This window comes from Physeter macrocephalus, chromosome 18 (assembly GCF_002837175.3).
Source record: "Physeter macrocephalus isolate SW-GA chromosome 18, ASM283717v5, whole genome shotgun sequence".
Lineage (NCBI taxonomy): Eukaryota > Metazoa > Chordata > Mammalia > Artiodactyla > Physeteridae > Physeter > Physeter macrocephalus.
Window position 1 is genome coordinate 51,527,229 of NC_041231.1, and position 18,818 is coordinate 51,546,046.

At 40.1% G+C, this 18,818-nt stretch overlaps 1 protein-coding gene and 1 pseudogene across 1 annotated transcript in view; both read right to left on the reverse strand.

Annotated features, from left to right (window-relative positions):
• OXSR1 (oxidative stress responsive kinase 1) overlaps positions 1-18,818 on the reverse strand; it is a 109,879-nt gene that overhangs the window by 63,015 nt on the left and 28,046 nt on the right. Inside the window, exon 4 of the mRNA XM_024132256.3 lies at positions 5,338-5,479. Within this exon, the coding sequence (XP_023988024.1) occupies positions 5,338-5,479 (142 nt within the window). The remainder of the gene's footprint in view (positions 1-5,337; positions 5,480-18,818) is intronic.
• Positions 10,391-11,869, reverse strand: LOC102990116 (transformer-2 protein homolog alpha-like; annotated as a pseudogene).

The window sequence follows — 18,818 nt, forward strand, 5'->3', positions numbered from 1 at the left end:
CACACGGCTTGTGGGATTTTAGTTCCCTAGCCAGGGATTGAACCCTGGCCCTTGGCAGTGAAAGCACAGAGTCCTAACCACTTGACCATCAGGGAATTCCCTGATACCTTGTTTTTTTGATAACAGACATCCTAACAGGTGTGAGATGATGTTTCATTGTCGTTTTGATTTGCATTTCCCCAATGGTTAGTGATGTTGATCACCTTTTTCACATGTATCTGTTGGCTACTTATATGTGTTCTTTGGAAAAATGTCTATTCAGGTCCTTTTCCCATTTTTTTAATTGGGTTGTTTTTATTTTTTTGCCTCTGAGTTGTATGAGTTCCTCCTATTTTGGGGATGTTATCCCCTTACCAGACATGTGGTTTGCGAATATTTACTCCTATTTAGTAGGTTGGCTTTTTACTTTTTTGATGGTTTCCTTTGCTGTGCAGAAGCTTTTCAGTTTGATGTGATCTAGTTTTTAAAGTTTTTGCTTTTGTTGCCTTTGCTATTGGTGTCAAATCCAAAAAATCATTGCCAAGACCAATGTCAAGGATCTGTTTTCTTATAGGAGCTTTATAGTTTCAGGTCCTAAGTTCATGTCTTTAATCCATTTTCAGTTGATTCCTCTGTATGGTATAAGACATAGGTCCAGTATCATTTTTTGTATGATGTTTGTTGTGGGCTTATCATAAATGGCCTTTATTATGTTAAGGTACATTCCCTCTATACCCAGTTTGTCAAGCGTTTTCATTATGAAAGGATGTTGAATTTCATCAAAAGCTTTTTCTGAATTTATTGAGATAACTATGATTTTATCGTTCATTTTGTTAAAGTGGTATATCATAGTGATTTATTGATTTGCAGATGTTGGACCACCCTTGCATCCCTGGAATAAATCCCACTTAATCATGCTGTATGATCCTCTTAACATATTGTTGAATTTTGTTTGCTAACATTTTGTTGAAGATCTCTGCGTATATGTTTATCAAGGATATTGGCTTGTAATTTTCTTTTCTGGTAGTGTCCTTGTCTGGCTTTGGTATCAGGATAATGCTGGCTTTGTAAAATGAGTTTGTAATGTTTCCTCCTCTTCTAGTTTTTGGAAGAGTTGGAGAAGGATTATTATAAGTTCCTCTTTAAATATTTGGTAAAATTCACCAGTGAAGCCATTAGTCCTGGATTTTTGTTGGGAGGTTTTTGATTATTGAATTATCTCCTTAGTAGTAATTGGTCCATTTAGATTTTCTATTTCTTCATGATTCAGTCTTGGTAGATTGTATGTTTCTAGGAATTTATCCATTTCTTCTAGGTTGTACAATTTGTTGGCATATAATTGTTCACAGTAGTCTCTTATGATCCCTTATACTTCTGTGGTATCAGCTGTAATGTCTCCTTTTTCATTTCTGAAGTTAATTTATTTGAGTCCTCTCGCTTTTTCTCTCGGTGAGTTTAGCTAACAATTTGTCTATTTATCTTTTTAAGAAACCAGTTCTTAAAAACTGGTTTCACTGATCTTTTCAACTGTCTTTTTAGTCTGTATTTCATATATTTCCACTGTAATGTTTTTATTTAACTTCCTTCTGCTAACTCTGGGCTCAGTCTATTCTTATTTTTGTAGTCCCTTAAAAGTAGGTGATTTTAAATGTTATATCTTGTTGTGTTCTTCCACTCTTTTTCTGCTTTCTTTGGTTTTAAATGAGCATTTTTATATGATTCTTAGCGTATTAATTCTTCTTTTTTTCCTCTTTTAGTGGTTGCCCTAGTGTTTGCTCTACACATTTACAACTAAGCCAAGTCCACTTTCACATAGCACTATACCACTTCCCTGAGTTTTCTTTCAATCTCATATATCCTGGACTGGGTATTACAGTCTTGCAACCCAGAACTGTCAATAGGCATAGACCAAAAAAAAAAAAAAGAAGCTCTAAGCCTGCTCTCTGTGGCCAAAGGATCAGGAAAGGGGCAGCACAGCTCAGACCTAGCAGGGACCCCATCAATGACTACATAGCTGGAGTGGAAGGCTGACCCACTAGGCCAGAACCAGAGGTGCCAATGAAGACCAGACAGGAAACTCCATTGCCCAATCCACATCTAGTGCAGCAGGTAGGCCCATGCTGCCTACACCAGCGCCACCGATAGGCCCAGCCAATATCTCCCATTCTTCCACCCAGCAGCAGAAAGTGACCCAGGTCTGGCACCTCTTGTCCTCTACACCAGGGGTCCCCATTCCCCAGGGTCGCAGACCGGTACTGGGCCTTGGCCTGTTCTAAACCATTCCCCCACCCCCAGCCCAGTGTGTGGAAAAAATTGTCTTCCATGAAACCAGTCCCTGGTGCCAAAAAGTTTGGGGACAGCTGCTCTACACAGTGGCAAAGGATGACCCAGACCCAGTGTCCCCACCTCCCCACTCAGTAGCAAAAGGTGGCCCAGAAAAGTGCCTTTCATGTCCACAGGCAATACCACAGAATGAGTGGGAGCCTGATTGTGGCCAGGTGGCCTGGTCCACAAGGTGAGCCCAAGAAGTGCTCACAGACCCAGAGGCACAGCCACTATCTCCCACCTTCCACCTAGCAGCACCAGGCCTGGGGAAGGGCACTCTACTCCAATGGGTGGTATCACCAGGGATAGAGAAAAGAGCCCCAGCAGTGCCACAGGAACAAAACAAACCAGAACAACACTGCAAGGGCTCTAAAAAATCAGGGCAATTGCCTGCTAAAATATATTATTTCACTATATTATTATTTCAATAGGATCAAGAGTCTCCTAATATAACATCCAAAACATCCATGATAAAATTAAAAAAAAAATCATTCAACATACCAAGAACCAGGAAAAACTTCAAAAAGAAAAGACAACTAAATGATGTCAACACAAAGATGAATCAGGTTTTGGAATTATTTGACAAGAATTTTAAAGCAGCCATCACGAAACTGCTTCTAACATGCAATTTGGAATTCTGAAAACAAATGAAAAACAGAAAATCTCAGCAAAAAAAATAAAAGCTATAAAATAGAACCAAATAAAAATTATATAACTGAAAACCTACACTAACTGAAATAAAAAGCTCAAGGAATGGGTTCCAGAGTAGAATGGAGAGAATAGAGGATAGAATCAGCAAACCCGAAAATAAATCAAGAAAATTTACTCAATCTGAACAGAGTAGAAATAGGCTGAAAACTGAGCCTCAGGGATTATGGTACAATACGGTACAATAACAAAAGATCTAACATTTCCATCATTAGAGTCCCAGAAGAAAATGAGGGAAAATAGCTTGCAAAGGTATTCAAAGAAATAATGGCTGAAAACTTCCCAAAATTGGTGAAGACAAAAACTTACAGATTCAAGAAGGTTAGGGACCCCAAACAGGATAGACGTGAAGAAATCCACACTAAGACATATCATAATTAAACTTGTCAAAACCAAACTTTGAGAGTTATCTGGTGGTCCAGTGGGTGAGACCCTGAGCTCCCAATGCAGAGGGCCCAGGTTCAATCCCTGGTCTGGAAACTAGATCCCACATACATGCTGTAACTAGGAGTTTGCATGCCACAACTAAGAAGTCCAAATACCGCAACTAAGAGTCCACATGCCGCAACTAAGAGTCTGCATGCCGCAACTAAAAACATCCTGGGGCTTCCCTGGTGGCGCAGTGGTTGAGAGTCTGCCTGCCGATGCAGGGGACATGGGTTCGTGCCCTGGTCCGGGAAGATCCCATATGCCGCAGAGCGGCTGGGCCCGTGAGCCATGGCCGCTGAGCCTGCGTGTCCGGAGCCTGTGCTCCGCAATGGGAGAAGCCATAACAGTGAGAGGCCTGTGTACCGCAAAAAAACAAACAAACAAACAAACAAAAACATCCTGCATGCGGCAACTAAGACCCAGCGCAGCCAAAATAAATAAATAAATAGTTTTGTTTTTTTTTAAAGAAACAATCTTTTTTTTTTTTTTTTTTTTGGCTATGCCATGTGACATGTGGGATCTTAGTTCCCCAGCCAGGGATTGAACCTGTGTCCCCTGCATTGAGAGCGCAGAGTCTTAACCACTGGACCGCCAGGGAAGTCCCATGAAGAAACAGTCTTGAAAGTAGCCAGAGAAAAGCAACATATTGCCTAAGAACACCAATTCACATGACAGATTTCTCATCTGAAACCATGAAGGCCCCAATTAAGTACCACAGCATCTTTCAGGTGCTGAAAGAAAAGAACTGTCAATTACAAATTCTTATATCCAGGGAAACTATCCTTCAGAAATGATGGGGAAATAAATATATCTTCAAAGGAAGGAAAACTAAATCCAGGGACTAAACAAATTTGTACTAACACAGAATCCACCACCATTTGTACAGATAACAATTCTTTTTTTTTTTTTTTTTTTTTTTTTTTGCGGTACGCGGGCCTCTCACTGTTGTGGTCTCTCCCATTGCGGAGCACAGGCTCCGGACGCGCAGGCTCAGCGGCCATGGCTCACGGGCCTAGCTGCTCCGCGGCATGTGGGATCTTCCCGGACTGGGGCATGAACCCGTGTCCCCTGCATCGGCAGGCGGACTCTCAACCACTGCACCACCAGGGAAGCCCCCAGATAACAATTCTTGTTATCTGTACGTAGGGACTGAATAGATATAATTAGCCAGAAATACTTGAACCATAAAATGTTACACAGGTTTTCAAATTTCATTTTATTTAAAAAAATAATAATAATTTTTAATTTTAAAAAGTGATTTTATAAAAGCTTTTAGGCTTCCCTGGTGGCGCAGTGGTTGAGAGTCCGCCTGCCGATGCAGGAGACACGGGTTCGTGCCCCGGTCCGGGAAGATCCCACATGCCGCAGAGCAGCTAGGCCCGTGAGCCATGGCCGCTGAGCCTGTGCATCCGGAGCCTGTGTTCCGCAACGGGAGAAGCCACAACAGTGAGAGGCCCGCGTACCGCAAAAAAAAAAAAAAAAAAAAAAAAAGCTTTTAATAATTTGAGAAAATAGTCAAGATATAACATAAAGGAAACAAAAAAGAAACAGACAAAATTATACATACAGTTTTGTTTTAAATATCTGTAAGCATATAAAAGAAACTGGAAAAGAATATTCCAAAATGTTATCAGTGATTGCAATGATTGACTCCCATAGGAAATTAGGAATTTCTCCTGTTTCTGGAGTTTCCAATTTGACTAAAATACTTGTTACTTTTAAATGCTTACTAGCTGTGTAACCACTATGTACTGGAACTAGTAATACAAAGGACCCTGCTAACACTCAGAGATTATGATTAACTGTGCAAAAGAATGGGGAATAGCCTCAATGAAATGATACAGCACAACTATCACTGCACTTATCCAAAAGAGAAGAGTGTTGTCTTCTACATACCTGTGAATCTGTCCATTTTTATGCAAGTATTCCAACCCCTCCAGCACTTCTCTGAGTATTGTAGCAATGGTAGCTTCATCTAGGACTCCACTTTTATGTTCCCCCTTTGCCACAATATGCTTAATAATATCCAGAACAGAACCTGAAAAGAGAAGACACAGTTTTCCATAATTTTTTAACTCATTAAATATAATTCAGAGCCCTTTTTTTGCGGTACGCGGGCCTCTCACTCTTGTGGCCTCTCCCGTTGCAGAGCACAGGCTCCAGACGCGCGGACTCAGCAGCCATGGCTCACAGGCCTAGCCGCTCCGCGGCATGTGGGATCTTCCCGGACCGGGGCATGAACCCATGTCCCCTGCATCAGCAGGCGGACTCTCAACCACTGCACCACCAGGGAAGCCCTAGAGCCATTTTTAAATCAAAACACATGTAAACCTTTTCATAAACTTAGCTGTGTAGGAAAGAAAGGAAAAAATAGTAAATATAAGGAAATACAGAAGTTTAAAGGTAATAATTTATTCTTGATTCCACTCTAAAACAGAAAGTAGCCTGCTAATATCCAAATAGTAGTGTTACACCAGCATCTTCTAAGACTTCTAATGAGAATCTGAAAAAGGTAATAGAGGATTTTTAGTCACCTCTGAAGAATCCCTAGGTAAACCATGCCCATCAATAACACTTTAGTATAAAATATAACAAACCAATCTAGGCTTCCAACATCAGATTAGAGTATGCAACATTGTATAAATAAAGATATAAAACACAATTGAAACGCAGGTCAAATTACAGAAGAAAACTTGGAAAGTAAATATCACATGTGTATGCAAACTAATTTAAGGGTTAAAATTATGTTTCAGGTTAATAAGTAATAGAAATAAAACAGGTAAGGCAAAGAAAAATATGAAAAGAATAAAAATGGCAGTTCTTTTAAAATAACAGCCCAGATGTATTATCAATCCCATTCTTCCCAGGATGGGAAATAATGCTCCTCCTAAAAATCAGAGAGAGGGAGGGAAAAGACACCCATACAGTAATTAAAGTCACAGAATGCTGTCTACCATAACTGATGATTATTAAAAAAAAGTTTGCTAGAGATCGGTTAAGATTTCTGGCAGTACAATGGCCCATAAAGATCACAGAACCAAAGCAAAACCATCTCCAATATTAAAAACTGTGCCAAGAAATCTGAAACATAACATAAACTGCACTGAAAAAACTGGATGCCCGTTTCTTGGCAAATGCTTCTGTTGAAAACATGCCCTGGTGGATGCTTTTTATTGCACACACTTAAAAAGAAAAAAACGTACTTCCAAATAGATGGAAAGAAGTGGTCTAGATGGAATCCTCGAAAACATTAGAGAATTGAACATGTGTTTACTTTAAGCTCCCATCTGAAATCTACTAACTTGATAAGCTTGATAACAAGGGCATAAACCCAGAATAAAAAAGACAGCAAGAAAGAAGATAACAGAAGAGGTATAGCACTAATTTTCTGGAAGAGAGAAAGCAGAAAAAGTAACTGATTATGCAGAGTGGAAAAATCTGTAACTTCAGTGCCTGCACAGGAGGTATATCAATTAGGAAAAAGTCGATTCCCTACCCTAGAGCTCCAGAAAGGCTCAGAATACAAACACCAAAGGCCACATAAGGGAAAGTGAGGGGGGACTGAAGGAAAGGGCTGAACACAGGAAAACTGGTTGAAAGTTCATATAAGGCAGAATACAATTCCCAGATCCCTCCTCCCCACCGTGGAAGCCAGGCGACCACCACTCCCCACCTCCAGCAGGAGACAGTCAGTTTACTCTCTGTAGACAAAGAACCAGGGAGGCTTCAGATTCTAGGTAACTTTTTCTAACACTTTCCCCTCTTTATTGCTGGGATTCACAAGACTGACTCACAAAGAGGGGGCCTAAGAAAGACGTTTTGTTCTGTTTAGTTTAACCAATCACACATCAACTCCCAAAAAGCAAAGTGACTATACCAACAGGCATGTATTTCATTCTTCTGAGAAATCCAGGCCATATAAGAACTGCTCAGTAAGAAGACATACGTATAAATGCCAACTGAGTTAAATGTTTGTAATATAAAGAATATCTAAAATAAGGAACGCAAAGGGAGAAACCCCTACTAGGAATTAAAAACAATTTATTCATTCAACAATTAAGTCATATTATATGTGATCTAGAACTAGGTGCCACAGAATATGTCAAGAAACATGTGACTGCTGACTTTCAGGGAACTTCTAATCTGGAAGATCAAAGAAATGGAGTAACAAAGACCCTAGGGCACACCAAAGTTATTAGATCTGTAGTTTTAAAGAGTTTGAAGCAGGAACTCCTTTTCAAAGTCTTAGAAAATTTTAATTGATTTCACATCATCCAATGATCAACAGGGAAATTAAAGCAGTGCACACCCCCAGACAATGTCCAGAACAGATATACCAAACAAGGCTGGATAAGAAGCCCCTTCTTCCCTGGGATAACTTGTCTTTTCCGTTTTAGTCTCCCTCCCAACAATACGATTTTTATAGGTGGAGGGATGATCATGCCACTAAGACCTTCCTCCTTAACTGACAAATATTGGTCCTGGAAGGTCCCCCCTTCTTTTCCGTATGATTTCCTCAGCATCTTGCAGCGTCTAACATGATGATGGTGCCTATAATCCTCCCTCCTCAAACATTCAAAGTACATAGAATTCTTTATATCAACTCAGAGAAAGATGAAAGTAAAATATTCTAAGCAAAAGAAAACTGCAGATTTATCACTGGATGATTCAAATTAATATCTAAAGAAAAGAAGGAATAATGAGGGAAGGCTATATCAGCATATACAATATTATGTCCTTAGGCACAATCTGGAAGAAATATTCTACAGGGATAATCTGTTCTTGAACTTTAATGCATGAAATTACTTGGCAAACTAGTTAAAAATGCAGATTCCCAGACCTTACAGACTGTCATTCAAGAGATCTGAGGTAGGGCCCAAGAAGTTGCATTTTAACAACCTAGACTACTCGATGAACACTGTCCACTGAAAACCAAGAATTTCTTAGATTAAAAGCAAGTAAATTAAATAATGGAAAACAAGAGGGGTTTGGTACAAATTTCATAACAAAGCAAAACATTAAAATGTAGGTAGATTATCTATTCCCCCAAACCATTTCATGTCTGCCTTCATAGTCTATGGCACAGAACATTTAAAAAACAATGCAAAGCTTTAACTGTCCAAGAAAATCATTACTAAATATTTTTTAAAAATTGAAAAAGTGGTGAAGCAGATGCTGGTTAATGACCCTTGTTAAATCTGATAATTGTAGCTCAATCAAATTAATTACTCAGTCAACATGTTCATTTGCACAGTTTATTTTTATGAAAAAACACTCTTGAGTCCAAAATTAACTCACCCATTTTAGTTAGGTATTTTTACCAAGAAGTTTTAACCAATCTTTAGCCACTGGGTGTTGCTTGTGCCTTCCTAAGCCATATAAGTTTTCAAAGGGGCCAAAATTTGCTTAGTCTGAGTATTCCATTTCAGATTAACAGAAATACCCTCCATTGTTGCTTGACCATCCAAAGCTGGTCACTCTTAAAAACAGGTATTTTTTACCTGGGTCCTGCTCAGGGTCAAGGAAGTCCCATACCTATTATCTCTTAGAAGATGACAAAGCATCCTTACCACAAAATAATTCCCTAACACAGTGAATTAAATTAGATTTCTGCATTTCTATAGTTCGTCCCTTTCAGTCCTACAGGTACTTCTTCATCTTTTTTTTTTTAAGACTTAACTTTTTCTTTTCATAAATTTATTTTATTTATTTATTTTTGGCTGCATCGGGTCTTCATTGCTGCACATGGGCTTTCTCTAGTTGTGGCGAGTGGAGGCTACTCCTCGTTGCAGTGCGCGGGCTCCTCATTGCAGTGGCTTCTCTTGTTGCAGAGCACGGGCTATAGGCGTGCGGGCTTCAGTAGTTGTGGTGCACAGGCTTAGTTGCTCCAAGGCATGTGGGATCTTCCCTGACCAGGGCTCAAACCGGTGTCCCCTGCGTTGGCAGGCAGATTTTTAACCACTGTGCCACCAGGGAAGCTCCCCTTCCTTTTTTAAAATATTTGTTAGGAACGACATTTTTCATATAAATTTATTTATTTATTTATTTTTGGCTGCATTGGGTCTTCATTGCTGCACGTGGGCTTTCTCTAGTTGTGGCGAGTGGGGGCTACTCTTCGTTGTGGTGCGCGGGCTTCTCATTGCGGTGGCTTCTCTTGTTGCAGAACATGGGCTCTAGGCGCACAGGCTTTGGTAGTTGTGGCACGCAGGCTCAGTAGTTGGGGCTCGTGGGTTCTAGAGCATAGGCTCCGTAGCTGTGGCACACGGGCTTAGTTACTCCACAGGATGTGGGATCTTCCCGGACCAGGGCTCGAACCTGTGTCCCCTGCATTGGCAGGCAGGTTCTTAACCACTGCGGCACCAGGGAAGTCCCTTCATCTTTTCCTTTCAGAAGCTTTTTTTTTTTTTCCAAAGAAATTAACTTTTATTTGAAAGGAGACTACCATTCCCCTCACTATTTCTAAGGACTCTATACAATAGCCTGCTTAAACCATTTTCCCAATACCAAAATTTCTAACAGCAAAGCATACAACTGCTCTAAATAATAAATAATAAGGCCTGTCCTGCACTGATTAAACTTCAATAATTTCAACACAAAAATCACACTTAACATTTTTAAGTTTTAACAAATGTATTTTAAATACAACATGTTTTGTAGGAGTCCACAAGGTTTTTATCTCTAAAAAACGACATAATTTTTAGGGTTCAAAAATTCCGTTCTTCAAAAGAAATGACCAAGTATTTCTTCTATAGCTTCAAACTTTCTACACTCAACTATTTGATTGCTCCATGCCACCCCAGACAAACCTGACACGACTGAACTACTTTATATGTTACTAACTTCCCCAAAAGAAAGTTTAAAAAGGAGTCTGTAGTAAATGCAGCTCTCTAATACAATGTCTAATACAATATCTAACACAAAAGAAGCTTTAAAAAGACCATTTCTTTCCTCATTTGATTAGGCAGAAGTTAATTTTCTGTAAAAGCAAAAAACAAACAAAAAATCATTTACAAAAGCATAACACTGGGGTTTCCTTTTTTACTCAAGATGTTTAACAACCCAAAATTACAACAATTACATCTTTAAGAATATAATATAAGGGGTAGAAAACAGCAATACAATTGACAAAGTGTAGATGCTAAATAAACCAAAGATTTTTTTAAGGGTTCTTTTTAAGGAGTAGGAAGGATCAGAAGCTTGGGGAAATCCAGAATTAAACAAAAAAAGAGAGAGAAAAAGATGTCCTCAACTGCAACTACTCTGTTTATCAATAGTGTCTTGGGCTGTAGGAACGAGATCTTTTTTTTTTTTTTTTTGCGGTACGCGGGCCTCTCACTGTTGTGGCCTCTCCCGTTGCGGAGCACAGGCTCCGGACGCGCAGGCTCAGCGGCCATGGCTCACGGGCCCAGCCGCTCCGCGGTATGTGGGATCTTCCCGGACCGGTGCACGAACCCCTGTCCCCTGCATCGGCGGGTGGACTCTCAACCACTGTGCCACCAGGGAAGCCCAGGAACGAGATCTTGATCGTGATCTGTATCTACTATAGTAAGGAGAAGGTGATCTTCTTCTGTACCGGTAATCATAGTCTTCATATCTGCCATACCCATGATCATATCCTCTATCACGGTAAGAAACTCGACGTCTGCCACCTCCTCCACCACCTCCACCACTATGAGTTGGTCTGCCCATGTATATGTCTGGTGTAGGTGTGTGCGCTCTCTTGGTGATAGAATAATCTATACGAATTCTTCTATTGTCCAGCTCCATTCCATTTGCCCTTTCCATAGCCTCCTTTGACTCATCTATTCTCTCGAAATAAACAAAAGCAAACCCTCGTGATCGTCCAGTTCGCTGGTCATAAACCACATTGACACCACTCAATGGTCCATATTGAGAAAATACTTCGCAAAGATCTCTCTCTGTTGTGTACAAACCGAGGCCAAACACTCCTAGACAAGTGCTGGGATCTGGATTTGCCCCGTATGGATTTGCTGCCTGTATGTCTTCTCTGGTTAGACACTGGAGAGTGACTTCGGCCCCTTCGACGCTGGTATTCTGGTGTATAGGACCTACTTCGAGGTCGTCTCGTATGAGAGTGAGAATGGGATTTGGATCAAGTGTAACGTCTATGAGAATGCCTCCCTGACCTCGACCTGGATTTTGATCTTGTTCGAGAATGGGATTCAAAGTGTTTGGAAACTCTTGATGGACTACGAGATCCTGACCTGCTCTCCAATTTTACATGAGCAGGAGTTCCCGCTGGAGATTTTGACTGAGAGCGAGACTCTCTGCCCTCGAAGTTGTTCTCCTCTACATCACTCATGTCGGCCAGGCACTCCCCAGAACTAAATAAGAGACAAGTCTCAGCTTGAGGGCCAATGGCCTAATCAACCAGCTGACTGGACCGTGGGGAGGAGGAAAGAGTCGGCAACAACAGCCGCTCCACTCTACTCCCACTCGGTCGCAGGCTCCAGCAAAATCTTCAGAAGCTTTCTTAATTACTTTGATTTCTAAAAATCTTATATTGCAGTTTGGTGCTAATAAATGGTAGAAACAGCTATTTAGATAGAAAGTGATTCTAATTTCTAAAGATTAACTTTCTATACTAATAAATTCCAACACTCAAAATCAGAGTTCTAATTATTTAATTAACAAAAGATAAGAATATTATAGTCATAAGGGAGCATTACAAAATAATTATAATATTGACACACAAACTTATTTTGACCATGTTGTCCACTTGGTTGATGGGCTTAAGACTGCCAGTTGCAATTCATTTTACATTTATTTAGCTTATTAAATTCTACATCAGTACCATGTTGCTACATCAAAAATATGCTTTTGATTTAAATATTTTGGCTGAGGAAGTGAATATAAAAGAATGTAGCCTAAACATACTTCTATTAACTCTGGCTATTTACATTTTAAAATTATTCAAATGGAGCCCCTGCTTCTCAATGGTCCCCTCCTCTCACTCTCTCTGCTCCAGCTGTGATCCCCCATCAGTTCCCAGGACACACCACACTGCTCCATCCTGCCTCCAGTCACTCTCAGTACAGTGTTCCCTCTATCTCTGGATTCCTTCTCCCATTCTTCCCGATACCATCTCCACCTCCCATTTCACCTGGCTAATTATTACCTATTCTTCAGGTCTCCTGAAGAAAGTCACCTCCTGAAGGCAGTCTCAGTCTATCTTGCCACAGCCATTCTCCCTCAATAAAGTTAGGTTCTCCTGGTACTTATTCCCATTATACCTGATACTTCTTCATGGCACTCTACACCCTTATAATTACTTAATTATAACTTTTACTTATTAGCTATAAGGCCCATAATAGCAAGGAACTGATGGTTTGATTCACCAGTGTATTGGTAATCAATAAGCATTTGATGAAAGGCTTTTTAATTGAGCTATCTTGACAGTTTCCTCCTATTTAAAAAAAATTTTTAAGTTGTGCTTAGTTCTATCTTTTGTTTTCTAAATATTGCTTAATGTATCTCTTCAGTCTGAATATGTATTTACTTTATAACTACAAAAGACTACATTTTCTTAAAAAAGATGTAAAATTTTTAATATTTTAAAAGTAAACATTTAGATATAAGATTATGTTGACTCATAAAATTATAAGTAATTATAAAAAGAATTAATGCCTGGAATATATTTGAAAATTATCATCCAGGAAATCTGCTGAGTGCTATGCTAGAAAAATTGGCACCATCCCAGGAAACTTAAGATCAGGAGGAACAAAGAGGTACACTGAAAAGACATCCCACTCAGCTACATATCCTGCCCTTTCTGTGATAAGGACATATACTCACTGAGAGAGGAACGGGAATTCTTTAAAAAAAAAATTTTTTTTAAGGCATTCTGCTTAGGAATAGCAGAAAGGATGGCCTGGCATAGCTATGGATAACAGAATTAAGCAGAAAACTTATTCCTATTCATCAGAGGACTTTTTAGCAAAACATTAAAAACGTTGTATTGCACATTTTTATAAATTACATATAAAGAAAATTATGCTGTAGGTGATCAAAAACGAAAGATACAGTATTACCTAATATTCCCATATCTGTCCATACCGAAAGAACCATGCTTGACCACCATCTTGAAAGGTGGTTAGTGTTAGCAAGGCTTCCAATCATATGAACAGGGCCTTTAACAAAGTAATCCAGTTTCTCCAGTGTGTCACTAATGGGATTGAAACAAAAAGGTGATTCTGGCTACACTGAAAAGCATAAAATAACAAGGGATTACTATTATTAATGATTAAAATTTCTTGTGCACCTATTACATGTCAGCATAGTGGGGGATGCTTTGCATAGTCATCTCATTTACTCCTCCCCAATACCCTGAAATGCAGAAAGGCATCCCCATTTAACAGACAAGAAAATAGGTTCAAAGAATTGAAAAAGTTTGCCCAGTGACACAACTGCTAAGTAGAAAACCTGGAATTTAATTCTAAAGCCTATGACTTTCCTTTAAAGCCTCTCTGGGTAAGTAAGGTCTTCAAAGAGTAATGGTGTTGACATGGCAAATAAACATGGATTCTCTTTTGTGTAACCCTACAATCCAAAATGGAAGATCATGCTCCCACATGAAATATATATGCAAACAAGTCGCACAGTGATGCGAAAGTCAGGCAGCTCCATCACTCACTTGTCCTCTCCATCTTGCCACATCATTCAAATCCATGCCATAACAAAATGTCTAATTTACTACATGGCATGGGTCTTTCAGTAACCATAACAAAATCTTCAATCTATACATACCAAGGGTCCACTGTTTGCAATCAGCAATACTTACATTTTATTCTAAGGACTAAAGCAGAAATAATTGTAAATATAATAGTGCAGGATAAAGTATGTAATTAATTATGTTAATATGGGGGAACCAAGATTTTCTGTGTAAGAGTAAAGAGATTCAAATATAATTTTAAAGTTTTAAACGTCTGTAATGTTAAACTTGAACTGTCAAATCATGACTTATTTTTAATATGCTACAATATATTTCCAAGCTCTTTCAACTAGAAACAATGACAAAGTAGCAGCAATAAGCATCCCAAGAATCCAAGTTATACTTTCTAAATACCACTCCCCATAAAAAGGATCAGGGCTCCTTAGAACATTTGCTGATTCTGAGAAAAGCAATATAAATGTGAACCTTTATCCTGAACTAAAAATCGAGGAAGTTATCAAAGATTGATGGATTCATGTCAAAAGGACACAACAGTAAGCTTGAAGGGACTCTCACTGACAAAATTTTGGATAACCTGAGCATCAAAAGAATAGAGTATAGCTGACTGAAAGACACTGAATATATAAAAATCCTTGAGTCTATATAGTGATACTCCAAAAAATGAAAGCATTACTCAATGGGAAAAAGGAAAAAAAAAATCACTGGCAGTGATTATTAAACTAACTCTTTACTCTGAAAATTGGTCCTTAAAAAAACACATTTATTGGGCTTCCCTGGTAGTGCAGTGGTTGGGGGTCCGCCTGCCGATGCAGGGGACGTGGGTTCGTGCCCCGGTCCGGGAGGATCCCGTGTACTGCGGAGCAGCTGGGCCCGTGAGCCATGGCCGCTGAGCCTGCGTGTCTGGAGCCTGTGCTCTGCAACGGGAGAGGCCACAGCGGTGAGAGGCCCGCGTACCGCAAAGAGAAAAAAAAAAAAAAAAAAAAACCACATTTATCCTGCCTTTTCAGTAGGAACTACAGTATAGGTTAATCAAAAAGCCCCAGTTAATAAGGGAAAGTTCCTTTACAGAGAAGAATGCCAGTTTATAACTGTAAAAAAAAAAAAAAAAGGGGGGGGGCACAATAGGAAGAATTACCATTCTGTAACCCCTGACAAACTAATTGAGACAAGCAAGGATTTTTTTGTTGTTGTTGTTTCGTTTTGTTTTTTTGTGGTACGTGGGCCTCTCACTGCTGTGGCCTCTCCCGTTGTGGAGCACAGGCTCTGGACGCGCAGGCTCAGCGGCCATGGCTCGCGGGCCCAGCCACTCCGCGGCATGTTGGATCTTCCTGGACCAGGGCACGAACCCGTGTCCCGTGAATCAGCAGGCGGACTCTCAATCACTGCGCCACCAGGGAAGCCCAAGGATTGTTAATGGATGCTAAAAAATCATTAGACAAAAGACTGGGGAACTGGACAGTCACAGTGTCAAAGTATCATCCCACAGATAACTTGCTTGCTGCAAAGGGAAATAAAGCTTACTTTTCCATGGAGAGGCCTGGCTGTCATAATCTTAAGTAATCAAAATTAATATCACCATTAAAGATACAACCAGATAGCAAATACTACTTCCTGATGTGATGCAATATGAAGTACACAGCATCACCTACAAAATATTCTGCCCAAAGAACACTTTAATTTGTTTTAATTTGTAGGAAACAGAGGAATATAAATCAGGTTAAACATCACCAGGAAGAAATAACCAGTTAAATCCAGAATGTGGAGTAACTGCGTGCTGCTAGTGCTGCTCAAGGCTCCAGATCACAGGGCCAGGAGCAACATCTCTGCACACGGCCCTGCTGGGCCAAGGTGTCATGTGCAGAGCTTCTGCACGCAGCCCGCCAAGCTCAAGTATCAGGTGCAGCCATTTCATGCTAGGAACTCTTCTCTGAATTGCCAGGAAGAAGGCCACTGCACACAGTACCCTATGAGCAAGTGAAACTAGACTAAGCAGAAAGGAAAAAAGATGAAATGTGGATCCTCTAGCAACAGGAGTAATGGAAGATTTCCCTAAATCTGCCCTCAAGCTTTTCCTTGATTGATCTGTGAGTAAGGAACACTTCAAAACTAAATAGTGTGAAGAGAGAAACCTTCAAGATGGCGGAGGATTAAGAAGTGGAGATCACCTTCTTCCCCACAAATACATCAAAATTACATCTATGTGTGGAACAACTCCTACAGAACACCAACTGAACGCTGGCAGAGGACCTCAGACTTCCCAAAAGCCGTGTGGCTGACAGGGTCTTGGTGGTCCAGCTGGCTGTCGGGCCTGAGCCTCTGAGGTGGGAGAGCCGAGTTCAGGACATTGGTCCACCAGAGACTTCCCAGCCGCACATAATATCAATCAGCGAGAGCTCTCCCAGAGATCTCCATCTCAACGCTAAGACCGAGCTCCACTCAACGACCAGCAAGCTCCAGTGCTGGACACCCCATGCCAAACAACTAGCAAGACAGGAACACAACCCCACTCATTAGCAGAGAGGCTGCCTAAAATCATAAGGTCACAGATACCACAAAACACAGCACCAGATGTGGTCCTGCCCACCAGAAAGACAAGATCCAGCCTCATCCACCAGAACACAGGCACTAGTCCCCTCCATCAGGAAGCCTACACAACCCACTGAACCAACCTTCCCCACTGGGGGCAGACACTAAAAACAATGGGAACTACAAACCTGTAAGCTGCAAAAAGGAGACCCCAAACACAGTAAGTTAAGCAAAATGAGAAGACAGAGAAATATGCAGCAGATGAAGGAGCAAGGTAAAAACCCACCAAACCAAAAAAATGAAGAGGAAGTAGGCAGTTGACCTGAAAAAGAATTCAGAGTAATGATAGTAAAGATGATCTAAAATCTTGGAAATAGAATGGAGAAAATACAAGAAACATTTAATAAGGACCTAGAAGAACTAAAGAGCAAATAAACAAAGATGAACAACACAATAAATGAAATAAAAAATTCTCTAGAAGGAATCGATAGAAGAATAACTGAGGTAGAAGAACGGATAAGTGACCTGGAAGATAAAATAGTGGAAATAACTACCACAGAGCAGAATAAAGAAAAAAGAATGGAGCTAATGGCGGACTCTGGGTGGGCTCACACCAAGGAGTACTTCCCAGAACTTCTGCTGCCAGTGTCCTTGTCCCCACGGTGAGCCACAGCCACTGCCCTCCTCTGCAGGAGACCCTCCAACACTAGCAGACTGGAAATTCAGATGTGATAACTAAAGCTTCAGCAGCCATCTTGACCTTGAGAATGGATGCCACATGGTAAGAGGTGAAGTAGAAGACAAAAGAGACAGATCCAAGAGGCTGTAAAGCTAAGGTGCTGTGAGTGATTTAAAAAAGTGAGTGGAGCCCATGAATTAACTGGAGAGATGGTGCATACACACATGAAACACAGGCTGGTAAGAACCAAGATAAGTAGAATCTGATGAGAGGACATCAGAGAGCTAGATTTATGGAGAAAGGCCATGTGAGGACACAGTGAGAAGGTTTGCAAGCCAAGAAGAGAGTTCTCACCATAAACCAGCCCTGATGGTGCCTTGATCTTAGACTTGTGGCCTCTAGAACTGATTCAGCAAGAAGGCAGCTATCTGCAAGTCAAGAAGAAAGCCCTACCTGAAACTGAAGCAGCTGGAACCTTGATCTTGGACTTCTAGCTTCCAGAACTGTTGTTGCTGATGGCTTTGAGGGCAGAATGCAATTATTATAAGAAAATAAGAAACCCGAGGGTACAGGAAGAACACTGATAAGAAATCAGAGATAAGGACAGCACTCTGAGATAATGCATCCTGGAAAATATCTGCGCTCTGGTTAGGACATTTATTTGGAATGAATTAAAGCTCTTGAAGACTCCATTATATTCTTTCTTTATCATGCATTTAAGAGATTTCTCAGTTCCTTTTAAGGTATTTATTATTTCTTGTTCTGAGTTTGATGTAAAATGTCACAAAACAACTCTAGGAGAGTGTGGGCAGTTTCCATACTGTCAAAGAGAAGTGATCCTCATCTATGATGAAATAGTTATTTACTTTAGGCTTGTAAGCCCCTTTGTCATGTGCAATTTTCCATTCGTAACAAACCCAAAACAATTAAGAAAATGGTAATAGGAACATACAAATCGAAAATTACCTTAAATATAAATGGATTAAATGCTCCAACCAAAAGACACAGATGCAATTTTCCATTCAATCATGACACTTTAAACAAAAGAAATATAAATAGATGGAAACAGCAAAAAAAAAAAAAGAAAAAAGAATGAAGAGAATTGAGGAAAGTCACAGAGACCTCTGGGACAACATTAAACGCACCAACATTCAAATTATCGTGTTGATGGAAAAATATATTCCATGCAAATGGAAATCAAAAGAAAGATAGAGAAGCAATTCTCATATCAGACAAAATAGACTTTAAAATAAAGACTATAAAGAAAGGAACTGAGAAAATATTTGAAGAGATTATAGCTGATAACTTCCCTAATATGGGAAAGGAAATAGTTGATCAAGTCCAGGAAGCGCAAAGTCCCATACAGGATAAATCCAAGGAGAAACACACCAAGACACATATTATGATAACAGCCATAAAAGGGGAAATCCACAGTAACACAATAATAGTAGGGGACTTTAACACCACACTTTCACCAAT